Source organism: Chiloscyllium plagiosum, unplaced genomic scaffold (genome assembly GCF_037043375.1).
Source record: "Chiloscyllium plagiosum isolate Xiang-an unplaced genomic scaffold, Cpla_swu_hap1 HiC_scaffold_28, whole genome shotgun sequence".
Taxonomy (NCBI): Eukaryota; Metazoa; Chordata; class Chondrichthyes; order Orectolobiformes; family Hemiscylliidae; genus Chiloscyllium; species Chiloscyllium plagiosum.
Window position 1 is genome coordinate 30749614 of NW_028270166.1, and position 15501 is coordinate 30765114.

General features: G+C 44.5%; 1 protein-coding gene across 7 annotated transcripts in view; it reads right to left on the reverse strand.

Moving 5' to 3' along the window:
• Nucleotides 1-15285, reverse strand: part of LOC122565553 (ceramide synthase 2-like) — a 68869-nt gene extending 53584 nt beyond the window's left edge. The window contains exons 1-2 of one of the 7 annotated variants that reach the window (XM_087976237.1): nucleotides 15195-15252; nucleotides 14569-14614 (exon numbers count right to left, since the gene is read on the reverse strand). Coding sequence is in view for 5 of the 7 variants with exons in the window: in XM_087976232.1 (XP_087832358.1) it covers nucleotides 11674-11753 (80 nt within the window). In the remaining 2 variants the exon portion in view is untranslated. The other 6 variants (XM_087976232.1, XM_087976238.1, XM_087976234.1 and 3 more) reach the window with 6 other exon arrangements.
• Between the last annotated feature and the right edge of the window lie 216 nt (nucleotides 15286-15501).

The following is a 15501-nucleotide window of genomic DNA, read 5'->3' on the forward strand; positions in this document are numbered from 1 at the left end:
TCACTGTGTGACTACAAAACATTGAGTTTCCTGAAGTAAGCTAAACAAATTGAGACTTTTACAGAGATTTCATTTTACTCAGGTGGAGAGCAAGATCATGTGATATTGTGTCACAGGAAGTAATGCATTGTCTCAGTAGCATTCTCACAAGGGCACTACATTGGATAGTATGGTGGCTCAGTGGTTAGCACTGCTGCCTCACAGCACCATGGACCCAGAATCGATCCCAGCCTCAGACAACTGTCTGTGTGGAGTTTGTAAGATCCCCTCATGTCTGTGTGGGTTTCCTCCAGGTGCTCTGGTTTCCTCCCACAATCCAAAGATATGCAGGTTAGATGGATTGGCCATGCTAAATTGCCCCTGTTGTTCAGGGAGGTGGAGGTTAGGTGCATTAGTCAGGGGGTGGGGATGGAGGTGATAGGTCAGAGAGGATGGTAGAACAGATAGGTGGGAAGGGAGATTGGCAGGTAGGGGAAAGTGAGGACTGCAGATGCTGGAGATCAAGGGGGTTCTGTCCTTGTTACAGTTGGAGGGGTGGGGTCTGAGGTGCAGGATGTGGATGAGATGCATTGGAGTGCATCTTCAACCATGTGGGAAGGGAAATTGCGATCTCTAAAGGAGGAGGCCATCTGGTGTGTTGTGTGGTGGAACTGGTCCTCCTGGGAACAGATACCACAGAGGCGGAGGAATTGGGAATACAGGATGGCATTTTTGCAGGAGGTAGGGTGGGAAGAGGTATAATCCAGGTAGCTGTGGGAGTCAGTGGGTTTGTGAAAAAATATCAGTGTCAAGTCAGAGACTTTAATGGAGATGGAGGGGTCCAGGAAGAGGAAGGAGGTGTCAGAAATGGTCCAGATGAATTTAAAGGTCGGGGTGGAATATGTTGGTGAAGTCGATGAACTGCTCAACCTCCTCGCGGGAGCACAAGGTGGCGCCAATGCAGTCTTCAATATAGCAGAGGAAGAGGTGGGGAGTGGTACCGGTGTGACTATGGAAGATGGACTGTTCTATGTAGCAGACAAAGACAGGCATAGCTGGGGCCCATACGGGTGCCCATGGCTACCTCTTTGGTCTGGAGGAAGTGGGAGGATTCAAAGAAGAAATTGTTCAGGGTGAGGACCAGTTCGGCCAAACGAATGGGTGTCAGTGGAAGGGTACTGTTGGGGACATCTGGAGAGAAAGAAACGAAGGGCTTGGAGGCCCTGGTCTTGGCAGATGGAGGTGTAGAGGGATTGGGATGTCCATGGTGAAGATGAGGCATTGGGCCAGGGAAACTGAAGTCTTGGAGGAGGTGGAGGGCATGGGTGGTGTCTCGAACATATATGGGGAATAGGACAGTGTCGAGGTAGGTGGAGGGGAGTTCGGTGGGGCAGAAGCATGCTGAGACAATGGGTCGGCCAGGGTGGTCAGGCTTGTGGATCTTGGGAAGGAGGTAGAACTGGGCAGTGCGGGGTTCCCGGACTATGAGGTTGGAAGCTGTGGGTGGGAGATCTCCTGAGGTGATGAGCTTCTGTATGGTCTGGGAGATGATGGTTTGGTGATGGGGGTGGGGTCATTGTCAAAGGAGCGGTAGGAGGAGATGTCCTCGAGTTGGCATCTGGCTTCAGCGGTGTAGAGGTCAATGCACCAGACTACCACTGCACCCCCTTTATCTGCTGGCCTGATGGTGAGGTCAGGATTGGAGTTTCATTTCCAACTGCCGAGAAATTAACCGCCTCAAACTGTCTACCCCCCTCCCCTCCACTCCAACACCTCACCCTCAATGCGCAACCCACCATTCCCTCTGCTCCAATCCCGACATCACCATCAAACCAGCAGATAAAGGGGGCGGTGGTAGTCTGGCGCACTGACCTCTACACCGCTGAAGCCAAAACGCCAACACAAAGACACCTCCTCCTACCGCCCCCTCGACCATGACTCCACCCCATCACCAAACTCCAGTTTCCAGCATCTGCAGTCCTCACTTTTGCCCACTTCCAAAGAGTTTGATCTATCTAAAGCTTATGAAAGGTGCTATAAAGGCAAGTTCTTTTTGTGACAAGCCCCATTTTTCTGCCTCATTCTCGGTGAAATGGGGAACTACCTGTTTTATTGCACATGAAAGTTGTCAAATAATGAAACAACCTGGAAGACAGAACAGAGACTGAAACAATTTAAAATGAAACGCTGGAACCTGCCACACTGAGGACCATCTCAACTTCTCCTATCTGAAAACTCTGACATTATGTACTTCCTCTTCCTTTAATCCTCAGTCTTGACATTTGGACACTCACACCAACTTCTGCACAAGAGGTTCTGGGAACAACTGAAAAAGATTGGCAAGTTCTCCAGAGGCTTTTCTTTCAGCTTCCAGCTGGAATCTCCAAACTGTGTCCCTGAACCATTGTTTGATGATTTACTGCCTTCTCTCTCAACCTCTTTTCAAACTTGTGGGACTTGGCTCTCGCTAAGGTAACTTCCAACACGATTATAGGATCCAACTACAATTGGGTAGGAGGGGCTGAAGAGCAGAATGCAATTGAAATTCAATTCATGCAGCTTTAGTAAAAGCTGAATGATTTAGAAAGGTCTTGCATCTTAATTGATTGTTACTTTTGAACAACATGCATTGTTCACACTGTTTACTTAAATCTCAATGCTACCTCCTTTTAAACACTGTTGTACATAAGTATCTAAGGCTGCCATTCTCATGCTAAAAACAAACAATAATGATTATTCATGCAAAGCTACCAACTCACCAGGAAGTATCAGATGTACTCATTTGTTTCTAACTTACTGGATCAGGCATTGAGCAAGCAATGGTCACACCCAGTGATTACCTGGAAAAAGGGAATGATTTGGAGGTGCTGGTGTTGGACTGGAGCAGTTAAAAATCTCAACACCAGGTTTAGTCCAACAGGTTTATTTGGAAGTATTAGTGCAAACCTGTTGGACTACATCCTGGTGTTGTGAGATTTTTAAACTGGAAAAAGGAAGGCTGAGTGGGGATGAGTGGTTATAACCACAGGGAAATAAAAAAGGATAAAATGAAAACAAAAATGACAATTGGATGCAGCTCTGCCTTCCTGAAGCTCCTCTGCAGTTTAACCCTCTGCTTGCACACCACTTAACATTTGAAGCACTGAACAGTAAACAAAACTCTAGAGTAATCTGCCTTCCTGTTCTTGCCAAAGTGGATAACCATACATTTATCCACATTAAACTGCATCTGCCAAGGATCTGACCACTCACCTAACCTGTCCAGGTCACCCTGTAATCTCCTATCCTCCTCACATTTCACCCTGCCACCCAGCTTAGTATCATCAGCAAATTTGCTAATGTTATTACTAATACCATCTTCTATATCATTAATATAGATTGTAAAAGCTGCAGTCCCAGCACTGATCCCTGCGGTGCCCCACTGGTCACTGCCTGCCATTCTGAAATGGAGCCATTTATCACTACTTTATTTCCTGTCAGCCAACCAACTTTCAATCCAAGTTAGTACTTTGCCCCCAATACCATGCGCCCTAATTTTGCTCACTAAATGTCTGGCAATATTTGTGGAGAGGAATCAGAGCTAAGTTTCAGGTTGAGTGATCTTTCCTTAGAACCACTGTCAGAGTTATTCAGCACAGAAACAGACCCTTCAGTCCAACACATCCATACCAACCAGATATCCTAAACTGATCTAGTCCCATTTGCCAGCATTTGGTCCATATCCCTGTAAACCCTTCCTATTCATATCCCCATCCATATGGCTTTTAAATGTAATAGTAGTCTTCACCACATCCTCTGCATGAAAAAGTTGCCCCTTAGGTCCTTCTTAAATTGTTTACCCCCAACCTAAACCTATGCCCTCTACTTCTGGACTTCCCTAGCCTAGGGAATGAGCTATTCACCCGATCCATGCCCCTCACGATTTTATCAACCTTTTTCAGGTCACCTCTCAGCTCTGACACTCCAAGGAAAAACAGCCCCAGCCAACTCAGCCACTTCCTATAGCTCAAACCTCCAATCCCAGCAGCATCCTTGTTAATCTTTTCTGAACCCTTTCAGGTTTCACAGCATGCTTCCTATAACAGTGAGACCCGAATTGAACATAGTATTCCAAAAGTGGCCTTACCAATGTCCTATACAGCTGTTAACACGATATCCCAACTTCTATACTCTATTCTCTGACCAATAAAGGTCAAGCATACCAGACACCTTCACTAACCTATCCACCTGTGACTTCATTTTCAAGGAACTATGAACCTACACCCCAAGGTCTCTGTACTGCAACACTCCCCAGGACTTGATAATTAAAGTGTATAGGTCCTTGCCTCACCAAAGTCCAACATCTCTCATTTATCAAACTATAGACCAGTGAGCTTGATCTCGGTGGTGGGCAAGTTGTTGGAGGGAATCCAGAGGGACAGGATGCACATGTATTTGAAAAGGCAAGGACTGATTAGGGATAGTCAGCACGGCTTTGTGCATGGGAAGTCACGTCTCACAAACTTGATTGAGTTTTTTTTGAAGTAGTAACAAAGAAGATTGATGAGGGCAGAGCAGTAGATGTGATCTATGTGGACCTCAGTAAGGCATTCGACAAGGTTCCCCATGGGAGACTGATTAGCAAGGTTAGATCTCATGGAATACAGGGAGAACTAGCCATTTGGATACAGAACTGGCTCAAAGGTAGAAGACAGCGGATGGTGGTGGAGGGTTGTTTTTCAGACTGGAGGCCTGTGACCAGTGGAGTGCCACAAGGATCGGTGCTGGGCCCTCTACTTTTTGTCATTTACATAAATTATTTGGATGCGAGCATAAGAGGTTCAGTTAGTAAGTTTGCAGATGACACCAAAATGGGAGGTGTAGTGGACAGTGAAGAGGGTTACCTCAGATTAAAACAGGATCTTGACCAGATGGGCTAAGTGGCAGATGGAGTTTAATTCAGATAAATGAGAGGTGCTGCATTTTGGGAAAGCAAATCTTAGCAGGACTTATACACTTAATGGTAAGGTCCTAGGAGTGTTGCTGAACTTGGAGTTCAGGTTCATAGCTACTTGAACGTGTAGTCGCAAGTAGATAGGATAGTGAAGGTGGTGTTTGGTATGCTTTCCTTTATTGGTCAGAGTACTGAGTACAGGAGTTGGGAGGTCATGTTGCGGCTGTACAGGACATTGGTTAGGCCACTGTTGGAATATTGCATGCAATTCTGGTCTCCTTCCTATTGGAAAGATGTTGTGAAACCTGAAAGGGTTCAGAAAAGATTTACAAGGATATTGCTAGGGTTGGAGTATTTGAGCTATAGGGAGAGGCTGAACAGGCTGGGGCGGTTTTCCCTGGAGTGTCGGAGGCTGAGGGGTGACCTTAGAGGTTTACAAATTATGAGGGTAAATAGGCAAAGCTTTTTCCTTGGGGGGGGGGGGGGGGGGGGGGAGGGGGGGGGGGCTGGGGGTGTCCAGAACTAGAGGGCATAGGTTTAGGGTGAGAGAGGAAGATATAAAAGGCACCTCCAGGGCAACGTTTTCACACAGAGGGTGGTACGGGTATGGAATGAGCTGCCAGACGAAGTGGAGGAGGCTGGTACAATTGCAACATTTAAGAGGCATTTGGATGGGTGTAGGAATAGGAAGGATTTGGAGGGACATGGGCTGGATGCTGGCAGGTGGGACTAGATTGGATTGGGATATCTGGTTGGCATGGATGGGTTGGACTGAAGTTTCTGTTTCCATGCTGTACATCTCTATGACTACGACTCTAAATTGCATCTGCACACCTCTTCCTCCTCCAAAGCCCCCCCCCCCCCCAATGCCCAATACTTCAGTAAGATAGCAGTGAAAGGACACTACATGAATAAAAGTCAAGTGAATAGAAGGATGTGAAGATGATCAGAGTTCAGGTAGAGAATAAGGGGATTTGTGTGGATTAAGTGAACCATTTGGGCCTTTCCTCCCCTTCGTGGTGCTTCTGAAATTGCATCTGACTAAATTTTGGTCACCTGCCCCACCTCTGGTCAGAAAACACTCAATTGTATAAAATCAGTCCTGTGAAGCACCTGGGGACATTTTACTTTTAATTTAGTTTAACAAAAGTTAAAACTTGTTCACTTCCACCAAACTGAAGTTTCAACCTTCCTTGTGTGCTTATTCGGTTTTTCTCCCCCCAGATTTTAAGATAATGATAATCCTGCAATGGCAGCACTCCTTGTTGATACCAAATTGCCATAACAATGAACTTCCTCAAATCATTGCAGTAGGAGGCAGATCACTACACTTGCTCACAATGGCCATTGCCCATCATCGAGGAGAAAGTGAGGTCTGCAGATGCTGGAGATCAAAGCTGCCCAAAACGTCGAATCTCCTGTTCCCTGGATGCTGCCTGACCTGCTGTGCTGTTCCAGCAATAAAGTTTCAACCATTGCCCATGAACAACGTGTATACATTCCCTATAAACTTCTGTGAAAATCAGGGCACAGCCAATGTTAGTGGACAGCAGTCTTAAGCTGCATGTAGAACTGAATATTGTGCAAACAACCCAACTAATGCCCTTAAGAAAGGCAAGTATTCACTGAACCAATGGAAACACAGGACTTCAACTAACATACTCTTGAAGCAAGAGGCAAAGGTACAAACAAACTCAGACATGTCGTGCAACCATGTTTTTGGTGCAAGTACAGCCAGTGTTGCAATTTGAATGACTAATACACCATTCCTGCTTGACATTTTGAATTCAGTTTTTAAAATTCTAAAAATCATCAAGAAGTCAAGTCTCCTTTTGTGGATTTTGGTATTGGTTTAGCATTTAGACTATTAATGCCCTCTATTTTCAATTTGAAGAGTTTGCATACACTTTGTGAAGATTAGTAATAGCACATGCTGACAGAAGACAACACTGGGGACTAGACAGCAGGGAATCTCCAGGAAAGGACATTTGGCCTGCTCTACAATTACTCAGCTTTCCACAGGTACCAGGATTACTGATGAATTGTTATTAATGACTCCTTCTAATCCTCCACATCTCAAGGCTATAAAATACAGGAACAGAAGGAGGTCATTCAGTACCTTTAACAAGATCATGGCTGATCGGATTATTCTCGATTCTACTTTCCTGCCTTATTCCCATAACCCAAGATTCCCTTATTGAATATCTGGTCTATTGCAGCCATGAATACACATAACCCAGCCTGAACAACTCTGTCAAGAATTCCACAGATTTTATTAAACTCTGAAAGAAATTCTTCCTCAACTCATTCTGAAATGGGTGACCCCTCACTTGAGCATTTTACCCTCTGGCTTCTAGATAGTTTCCCCACAGGAGGAAAACAACTGTTCCGTATCTACTAGGTAAAAACAATGACTGCAGATGCTGGAAACCAGATTCTGGATCAGTGGTGCTGGAAGAGCACAGCAATTCAGGCAGCATCCGAGGACAGGCAAAATCGACGTTCCGTATCTACTGTCAAGCCCCCAAATAACCGTGTTTCAAAGAATCTCCTCTATTACAGTACAGGCCCATTTGTTCAACCCCACATCATAAGAAAACCCCTCCATGTCCAGGATCAATCTTGCAACCTCTCTCTAGAATGTTAAAAATCTCACAACACCAGGTTATAGTCCAACAGGCTTAATTCGAAGCACACTCGCTTTCGGAGCGACGCTCCATCAGGTGATCGCTCCTTCATCAGGTGACTATCACCTGATGAAGGAGCGTCGCTCCGAAAGCTAGTGTGCTTCCAATTAAACCTGTTGGACTATAACCTGGTGTTATTAACCTGAGATTTTTAACTTTGTACACCCCAGTCCAACACCGGCATCTCCAAATCATCTCTCTAGAATGCTTTTCTTATCCTAACTGTCTTATTAGGATTAGCCAATCCTCCATCCATGCTAATGTGCAACCTCCAATACAATGGGCTCTTATTAAGAAGCCCAATGTGTGCTACACTATTGAATGTTGTTTGTAAATATGTTCCATTGTCCCGCCTGTTATTTCCTCAAAGGAATTCTAATACATTTTTCAGGTACAAGTTCCCTTTCCTGAAGCTCTGCTTGATTGTGTAATTCTAAGTGCTTTGCTGTTTAGATGATATTTACATTACTCAAGTGAACAGTAAGAACAAACTTACAAATTTACAGGCAACCAGAGAGAAAAGACAGATTTTCACAGCATTTCAGTTACTTCCTAGTTGATGGATACAGACTTCCCCTATTTACAAAATGTGTCATCTAAATGGTATTTGTCCCTTACACTTTTCTCAAACATCATTCAATAGAATTACACAGGTGGTGCTCATTCAGCCAAACCATTTTTACTTCACCTCCACACAAACAGTACAACATTCCTCAGGGTTTACTTCCAACCTGTGACCATATTCGCTTATTCTCATTACAGACAAAACTGCAGATAGAGTCAAGAGTTACACTGCACAGAAACAGACCATTTGGTCCAACTCGTCTGTACCGACCAGATATCCTAAACAGATCTAATCCCATTTTCCAGCATTTGGCCCATATCCCTCTAAATCTTTCCTATTCATATATCCATCCAAATGCTGTAATTGTATCTGCCTCCACTACTTCTCCTGGCAGGTCATTCCATCCATGCACCACCCTCTGTAAAAAGTCCCCCTTCAGATCCTTTTAAAATCTTTTTCCCTCATCTTAAAACCTATACCCTCCCCTACTCTGGGAAGGCGACCTTGGCTATTCACCCTATCCATACTCAAGATTTTATAAACCTGAGGACACCCCAACCCCCCCTCCCCCAACCCAGCCTCCCAAGCTCCAGCAAAAGTAACCCCAGCCTATTCAGTCTCTCCCTCGAGCTCAAATCCTTCAAGCCCAGCAAATTCCCTGTTGTGAAACTTGAAAGGGTGCAGAAAAGACTTAGATTTTTCCTATAGCAGGGAGACCAGAACTGAACATAGTATTCCTGAAGTGGCCTAACCAATGCCCTGTACAGCCACAGTTGAAACGTGTGGTGCTGGAAAAGCACAGCAGGCCAGGCAGCATCCGAGGAGCAGGAGAATCGATGTTTCGGGCATAAGCCCTTCTTCAGGAAGGCGGCGGCTTATGCCCGAAACATCGATTCTCCTGCTCCTCGGATGCTGCCTGGCTGCTGCGCTTTTCCAGCACCACACTTTTCAACTCTGGTCTCCAGCATCTGCAGTCCTCACTTTCTCCCTGTACAGCCACAACATGACCTCCCAACTCCTATACTCCTGGAGATCTGAAACAAAAACAAATTGCTGGCAAACTTAAGTTTGTCAGCATCTGCGAGAAGAAAGCAGAGTAAATTGAGTCTGGTAACTCATTAGAACTTAAATAATTTACATAATCTCTGCTTCAACCAGCTGTGCTAACGTAATCCACAGCAGGAAAATCTTTTTCCTATTCTCCACCTTAGTTTGCTTAGATTTAACCTTTTATCTATCCCCTCATTCTAGGCCCTTCAACAATTGGAAGCATTCTGTTCCTCTATGTACTCTACTCCATCCCTTCATAATTCCAAACGCCTTCAAAGACACTAATGTTCTTCCTAATATTTCCAAGTCTGTCTTTTGCATTTCCTCATGCCAGACAGCATTGTAATGAACTGCACTGTATTCACCCTATTGTCTCATTCCTTTACATTGATGCAATACCCCCTTCATTAATGACTCTACAAGTAGTCTCACATTCCAATAGTCTAGGGTCTGAGTGCCAATTTCCCCTGCTCCTTCAGTTATTGCATTGACCTTGCAAAAAAAAATTAAGTCTTTCCTATTGGGATTTTAAACTTCACCATATAATTAGTTGCTCCAACCACATTCAACTCCTTAAACTTTGACTCGTTAAGCTAGATGCATCATCTCTCCTTATTGGCTTGCAAACTCAAGGAAGTCTTGAATCATTTTAGGAATTTCATTTCCTTTTCTCTTATGATTCCCCATCTGCTGAATAGAAACTAGTTATCTTTGTTGCAAGAGGATTTAATTGCACTGACTCAGAGCTAACTCCTGGAGTATTCCACATGGATAGCACCTGAGGCTACAGGATGGAGGAGCGGACTGGGCTGAGGGTGTGGAAAATGGGGAAAGAGACAAGAAAAAGCAGCATAACAAGAGGGAACATTAAAGTCCAACTGTGATAATTGGAGACAGTGGTCATGACATCCCATAGAGTGGCCTGGGTATAGTGTCGTTCAGAGGGTGAGAGCCTGGTGGGGCATTGCTAGATTGGGATGTTAATCCAGGGCATGACCCTACTGCAGCCTTCTACTCAACTTCACAGCAAAGCAGCTGCTTATTCCACAGAAGGAATTTTGCTGTAATAGGACTAAGTGAATGGTGCTCCTTGCTCACCACATCATAGGGTGCTGTGAATTAGGTTTGAGAGACCTTCAATGGCATAGGGGCTCCACCTTTTGCTAGATCCTGATTCTCTACACCCTGCCACCCATGCTTTGCAACTGGCTATTGATCAACCTTTAAACTTGGAAGTTTAAAGGCTGGGAGTGTGGCCGAGCGGTCTAAGGCGCTGGATTAAGGCTCCAGTCTCGACAGGGGCGTGGGTTCGAATCTCACCGTTGCCATTTCTGTTGATCAACTCCAACGACTCAGCTTGTGAAAATGCTGTTTCGATCCCCGCTGTATGTGGGTGGCACGGTGGTTAGCACTGCTGCCTCACAGCGCCTGAGACCCGGGTTCAATTTCCGCCTCAGGCGACTGACTGTGTGGAGTTTGCACGTTCTCCCAGTGTCTGCGTGGGTTTCCTCCGGGTGCTCCGGTTTCCTCCCACAGTCCAAAGATGTGCAGGTCAGGTGAATTGGCCATGCTAAATTGCCCGTAGTGTTAGGTAAGAGGTAAATGTAGGGGTATGGGTGGGTTGCGCTTTGGCGGGTCGGTGTGGACTTGTTGGGCCGAAGGGCCTGTTTCCACACTGTAATGTAATCTAATCTAATCTTGCTCCAACTATCCATTAACAGACAAGGGTCTACAGGGAAGCAACTTGGTGATCCATTAGCCTTCAAACTGTATCCACTGTAAAAATGTTCCCACCTTCTCCACACTTAGTTTTTCTAGACCATTCAAAGCACTAAAATGGAGGTTAGATTGTACAAAGATTTTGTGCAAAATGGGATATAATAATTCAGCCAAATGAAGTGCACCTCCAGATTTGCATTGATTTAAATGCAAGTTTGGAGACAAGTATTAACAGGAAGTTCAATATCACTCCTTTTAGACTTCATCTAACATCAGTATTACTCAAGGGTTGACTGGATTGGTCCAATAGAAGCCTGCTAGCCTTCATTTCTCCTCCCCCTCCTCAATTGCTGATAATTCTGCCAAAATTAAATCTTCCAGCAAAGTCCACTTCCCAAGCTCTTCCCTGGCAAGGAAAGATTTTCTCCTGCACAGCCTTATCTAGGTACTGAGTGCAGGAAACACTGAATGAACAAACAAATTTAATGGTATTTCCCATCCACAATTATATAAAAGACAGCACACAGTTTGAATACAGATTCAATCTTCCTTGCCACTTGACACAAACTCAAGTGCATTGGGGCAGACAATCTGGATAGGTCTCCTTTCCTCAATGTTAAATGCTGGATGTCTTCAACATTAAATGAGGCACCATTACTATTTTGCTGGTGCCCTTGGAGCAGGAGCACACCATGAATTACTGAATAACAGCTCACCCCATTAAAAGATGCAATACCTACAAGCTGATTCTGTGCTTGTGAAGTGGTTCCCTGACGGACTTGTCTCTAACGTCTGCAGACTTGATCAAATTCCTCTCCATTCCCCAAGTAAAACAAGGAGTGATCTGTGACCATGGTTTAAAAATAATGACAAAACCTGTTTAATAACAACTGGCAACATTTCTGTGCTATGCATTGACAATGACTTGTGTCACAAAAACTCTGCATTTATATAGTGACTTACCACATCTCAAATTGCCTGTTCCTCAGAGATTCTTTGAGGATTTTGTAAAAGTATGGCAAGAGCTGCTTACTTACAGCAGAAATTCAATTTATGAGATTAGCAGTCCACTAATCTGCTATTGGAGGAATAAATGTAGCTACATCAGAACTGAGCACTTGAAATCTTTAATCATCTGGATAACTGGAACAGGCAGACAGTTTTGTTTTAATTTTTAATTTCTAACTGCTGAGAGCTCCCCTCATAGTGGGTCAGACTCAACTCTGGAGACTGTGTGTAGCATCTCATCTCTACCACCCCTGGATGCTACTAAGCTATCGGGAACTGATGAAGGGTAGCCTCATACCAAGCAGCACACACTAGTGCACAATCCAAACCTTCAGCACGTTAACATGTAAAACACAACACACCCTAGGTAGGCAATGTATTCTGGAAAAGCTTCTTGCATTTGAGCGTGTTGAAAAGACAGCACAAAGATTTCATTATCAGGATGCCAAATATCCATTCAGCAGTGCAGTGTTTAATTAAAACAATGGAATGTCTCATCCAGAAGTTGTTTTTAGTTAACAAGGACCTTGACATTGAAGAAAAGAATTACGTGCCATGATCTTAAATTCTTTGACCCTTAAATTGTCTGCCTATTGTGGAATTCTCTCTCTCAAACACAACATTGACTGCTTTGACCCAAATTTAGAGTGGTTCAGAATAATTGAAAGTTTTCAGAATAACAAACAGCCCACTAGAGACTGAGTTCACTTTCCAATGATTGTTCATGTGGGATAAGCATTGGGGCATTAGCCCTGCAGGGATCAGGAGTGACTTGGCTACCTGAACTGGTTTCTTGCATCTACCAGCTTGTCTGATCTAATCATGAGCATATTTTGGTCAAACCAGTCAGAGACACAGTACCAAGACTCAGGGATTGAATTTGCTTCCATTGTCCAGCAGTCTATCAGTTGAGCTAATGTCAATGTAAATAATCACTCTTACAAAATGATTAAATCTAACAAGCAGATCAGACATCAGGCTTAAGCTGTCACTCAGCACACAGACATCTAAAAAGGGTTAATTCCACAAATTGCACAGACCATTCCCTGAACATTGAAAGGGAAGGGGTGACCTAATTAAGTGCCAGTGATTAGAGGGGTTAATGGAGTTAGAGTTGATAAGCCTAGCAAGAAAAAAACCTCTTAGTGGGCAGTTCTAGACCTAGGAGAAAGCGAGGACTGCAGATGCTGGAGATCAGAGTCGAAAAGTGTGGTGCTGGAAAAGCGCAGGTCAGGCAGCATCCAGAATCAACGTTTCAGGCATAAGCCCTTCATCAGGAATGATCTCCAGCATCTGCAGCACTCACAATCCCTCCTTCAGGAAGGAGAACATGTCTAAAATGTCAATTCTCCTGCCTCCCAGATGCTGCCTGACCTGCTGTGCTTTTCCAGTGCCACACTTTTCAGTTCTAGAGCTAGGTGATTTAGGAATGGCAGATAGACCTCAAACAAAGGTTGTGGAAAAAAATCATTTTTCCCTCAAAGCTGTTGAGGCAAGGAGAGGGGCACTACAATAGAGCTATATTTGTATTCAGGTGCTGCTTTGGAAAAAGAAAGAGGTAGGTTACTGTGAATTATTAAAATCATAGCAAATGGTCAATAGAATTAAGGTATAGAGCAGCCTCTATCGAATTTAGCAATGGAACAGTTTTAAAGGGATAGGTGCCCTCCTATGTTATGAGCAACACAGGTTTTCACACAAAGCCCCTGACAATTTGGTTCACCCAATAGAGCAATATCACAGGGGAGCCCAAGTTCAACATGAAATGGCAAATTTACAACTCAGGTTCAAATCTCACATGCTCCAGAGTGTATCATAGAATCCAGACACAGTGTGGAAGCAAGCCATTCAGGCCCATCTACTCCACACCAACCCATCCCCATACCCCTGCATTTCTCATGGCCAATCCACCTAACCTGCAATCTTTGGACTGTGGGAGGAAGCCCTCGCAGACACCAGAATGTGCAAACCCCACACAGACAGTTACCAGAGGGTGGGATCATACCCAGGTCCCTGGCACTGTGAGGCAGCAGTGTTAGCCACTGTGCCACAGCACATAACATCTCTAAACAGGTTCAGTAGAAAACAGCTACATGACCAGCCTTCAACATCAATCTTCTGTCAGACCATCATTGTGAGCCAGTATCTCTTCATCATGAGATAGGGCCTACCCACAATTCAGAAGGACTCAACTAGGACAACTGATATCCCTGGAGTGCCAAAGGGCACTATCCGTGATTAGGCTTACTCCTCAAAGTCTTCAGTTGGGGCTTTATGCAAGCAACTTTGGCCAGTTTCCCCTTCCCCAGGGTCAAAGCTACCCCCCTTCCCTGAAATTGGATCCTTTTTCTTGACACCTCTATCATGGATTTAAAAAAAAATAGGAAACACCTTATTTCTAGATGTGTGTATTTGAAAAGGAGAATAAGTCAGAGACATGTATACAACCTTCTTAACTGAGTGATAGCAAAGTGCCTTTTGCTCCTCAACCAACCAGTCAGCTTTCAAGAGCTCTGGCCTCATACCGGCAGAGAGAGAAATGTGTTCACCTTTGTATTCTGGTTAGAATGTACCTCATAACATACGTAACTGCCCTTCGATTGATGGCTACATCAACACACCCGTACCTTGGGACTCCAGGGCACACCAATGCTGCCTCAGAGCATGCTGCCTCTGCAGGAAAAAAAAGCAACTCTTGTATCTAACCATTTCACTTTAATATTAGGAACAGCGCGGATGTTCTATAAAGTGGGAGTGCAAGCTACAAGGTTGAAAGGGAATCAGACATAGTTTGTCTGTTAGTTCACCAGGTAGGAAACCCCAATGCTTCCAAAAGGGGCATTTTAAATATACAATTCAAACTCAGGGTTGAGCAGAGGGTTAATTCCCCAGAACTTTAGGTACAGTACTGAAAATGATACTCACCTTGGTATTAAAACTAAATAAATACAAGGGGGAAAATATTCACAACGCACATAAAAGTTAGAAAGAACTAAACAAAACTATTTCCCACCTGAAACTCCTTCCTTGCTTGCTCATTCTATTTTCCCCACTCTCTCTGCTGTTCTCTCCTCACTCGTGTCGATCATTTCCCTCTGTACCTCGATTTAACCTTTTTTCGATTTTTTTGTTCCTCTCTTTTCACACACACCCTCCCCATCTCAGGCGAACTCTCCCCGGCTCCAACTGTTTCCCAAGTCACCAAAACAAACAGGTTACGGTCTGAACTGGTGAGATGAAATTTCTTACTGACCTGCCGCTGATGTAACTTCAGGACACGGACTGCTTTCTACAATCGAGAGGGCGGAATAAAATCAGAAGGCTGCAAACGGGACTGCAGGTAGGAAAACAGCCTGGACAATACTGAGCTAAACTCGAGCTGCCACCTAGTGCGAACTCTGTAACTCCCAACCGCCCACTAACGGGGGGAGGAGACATGCAATTCCCAATCATTATCTAACGGATACAGCTGGGACTGGGAAAACACTGACATTTACCTGTACCCGGCAGTACAGACATACACGTGGAACACACTACAGAAATGCTTCGGGCATTCAGGA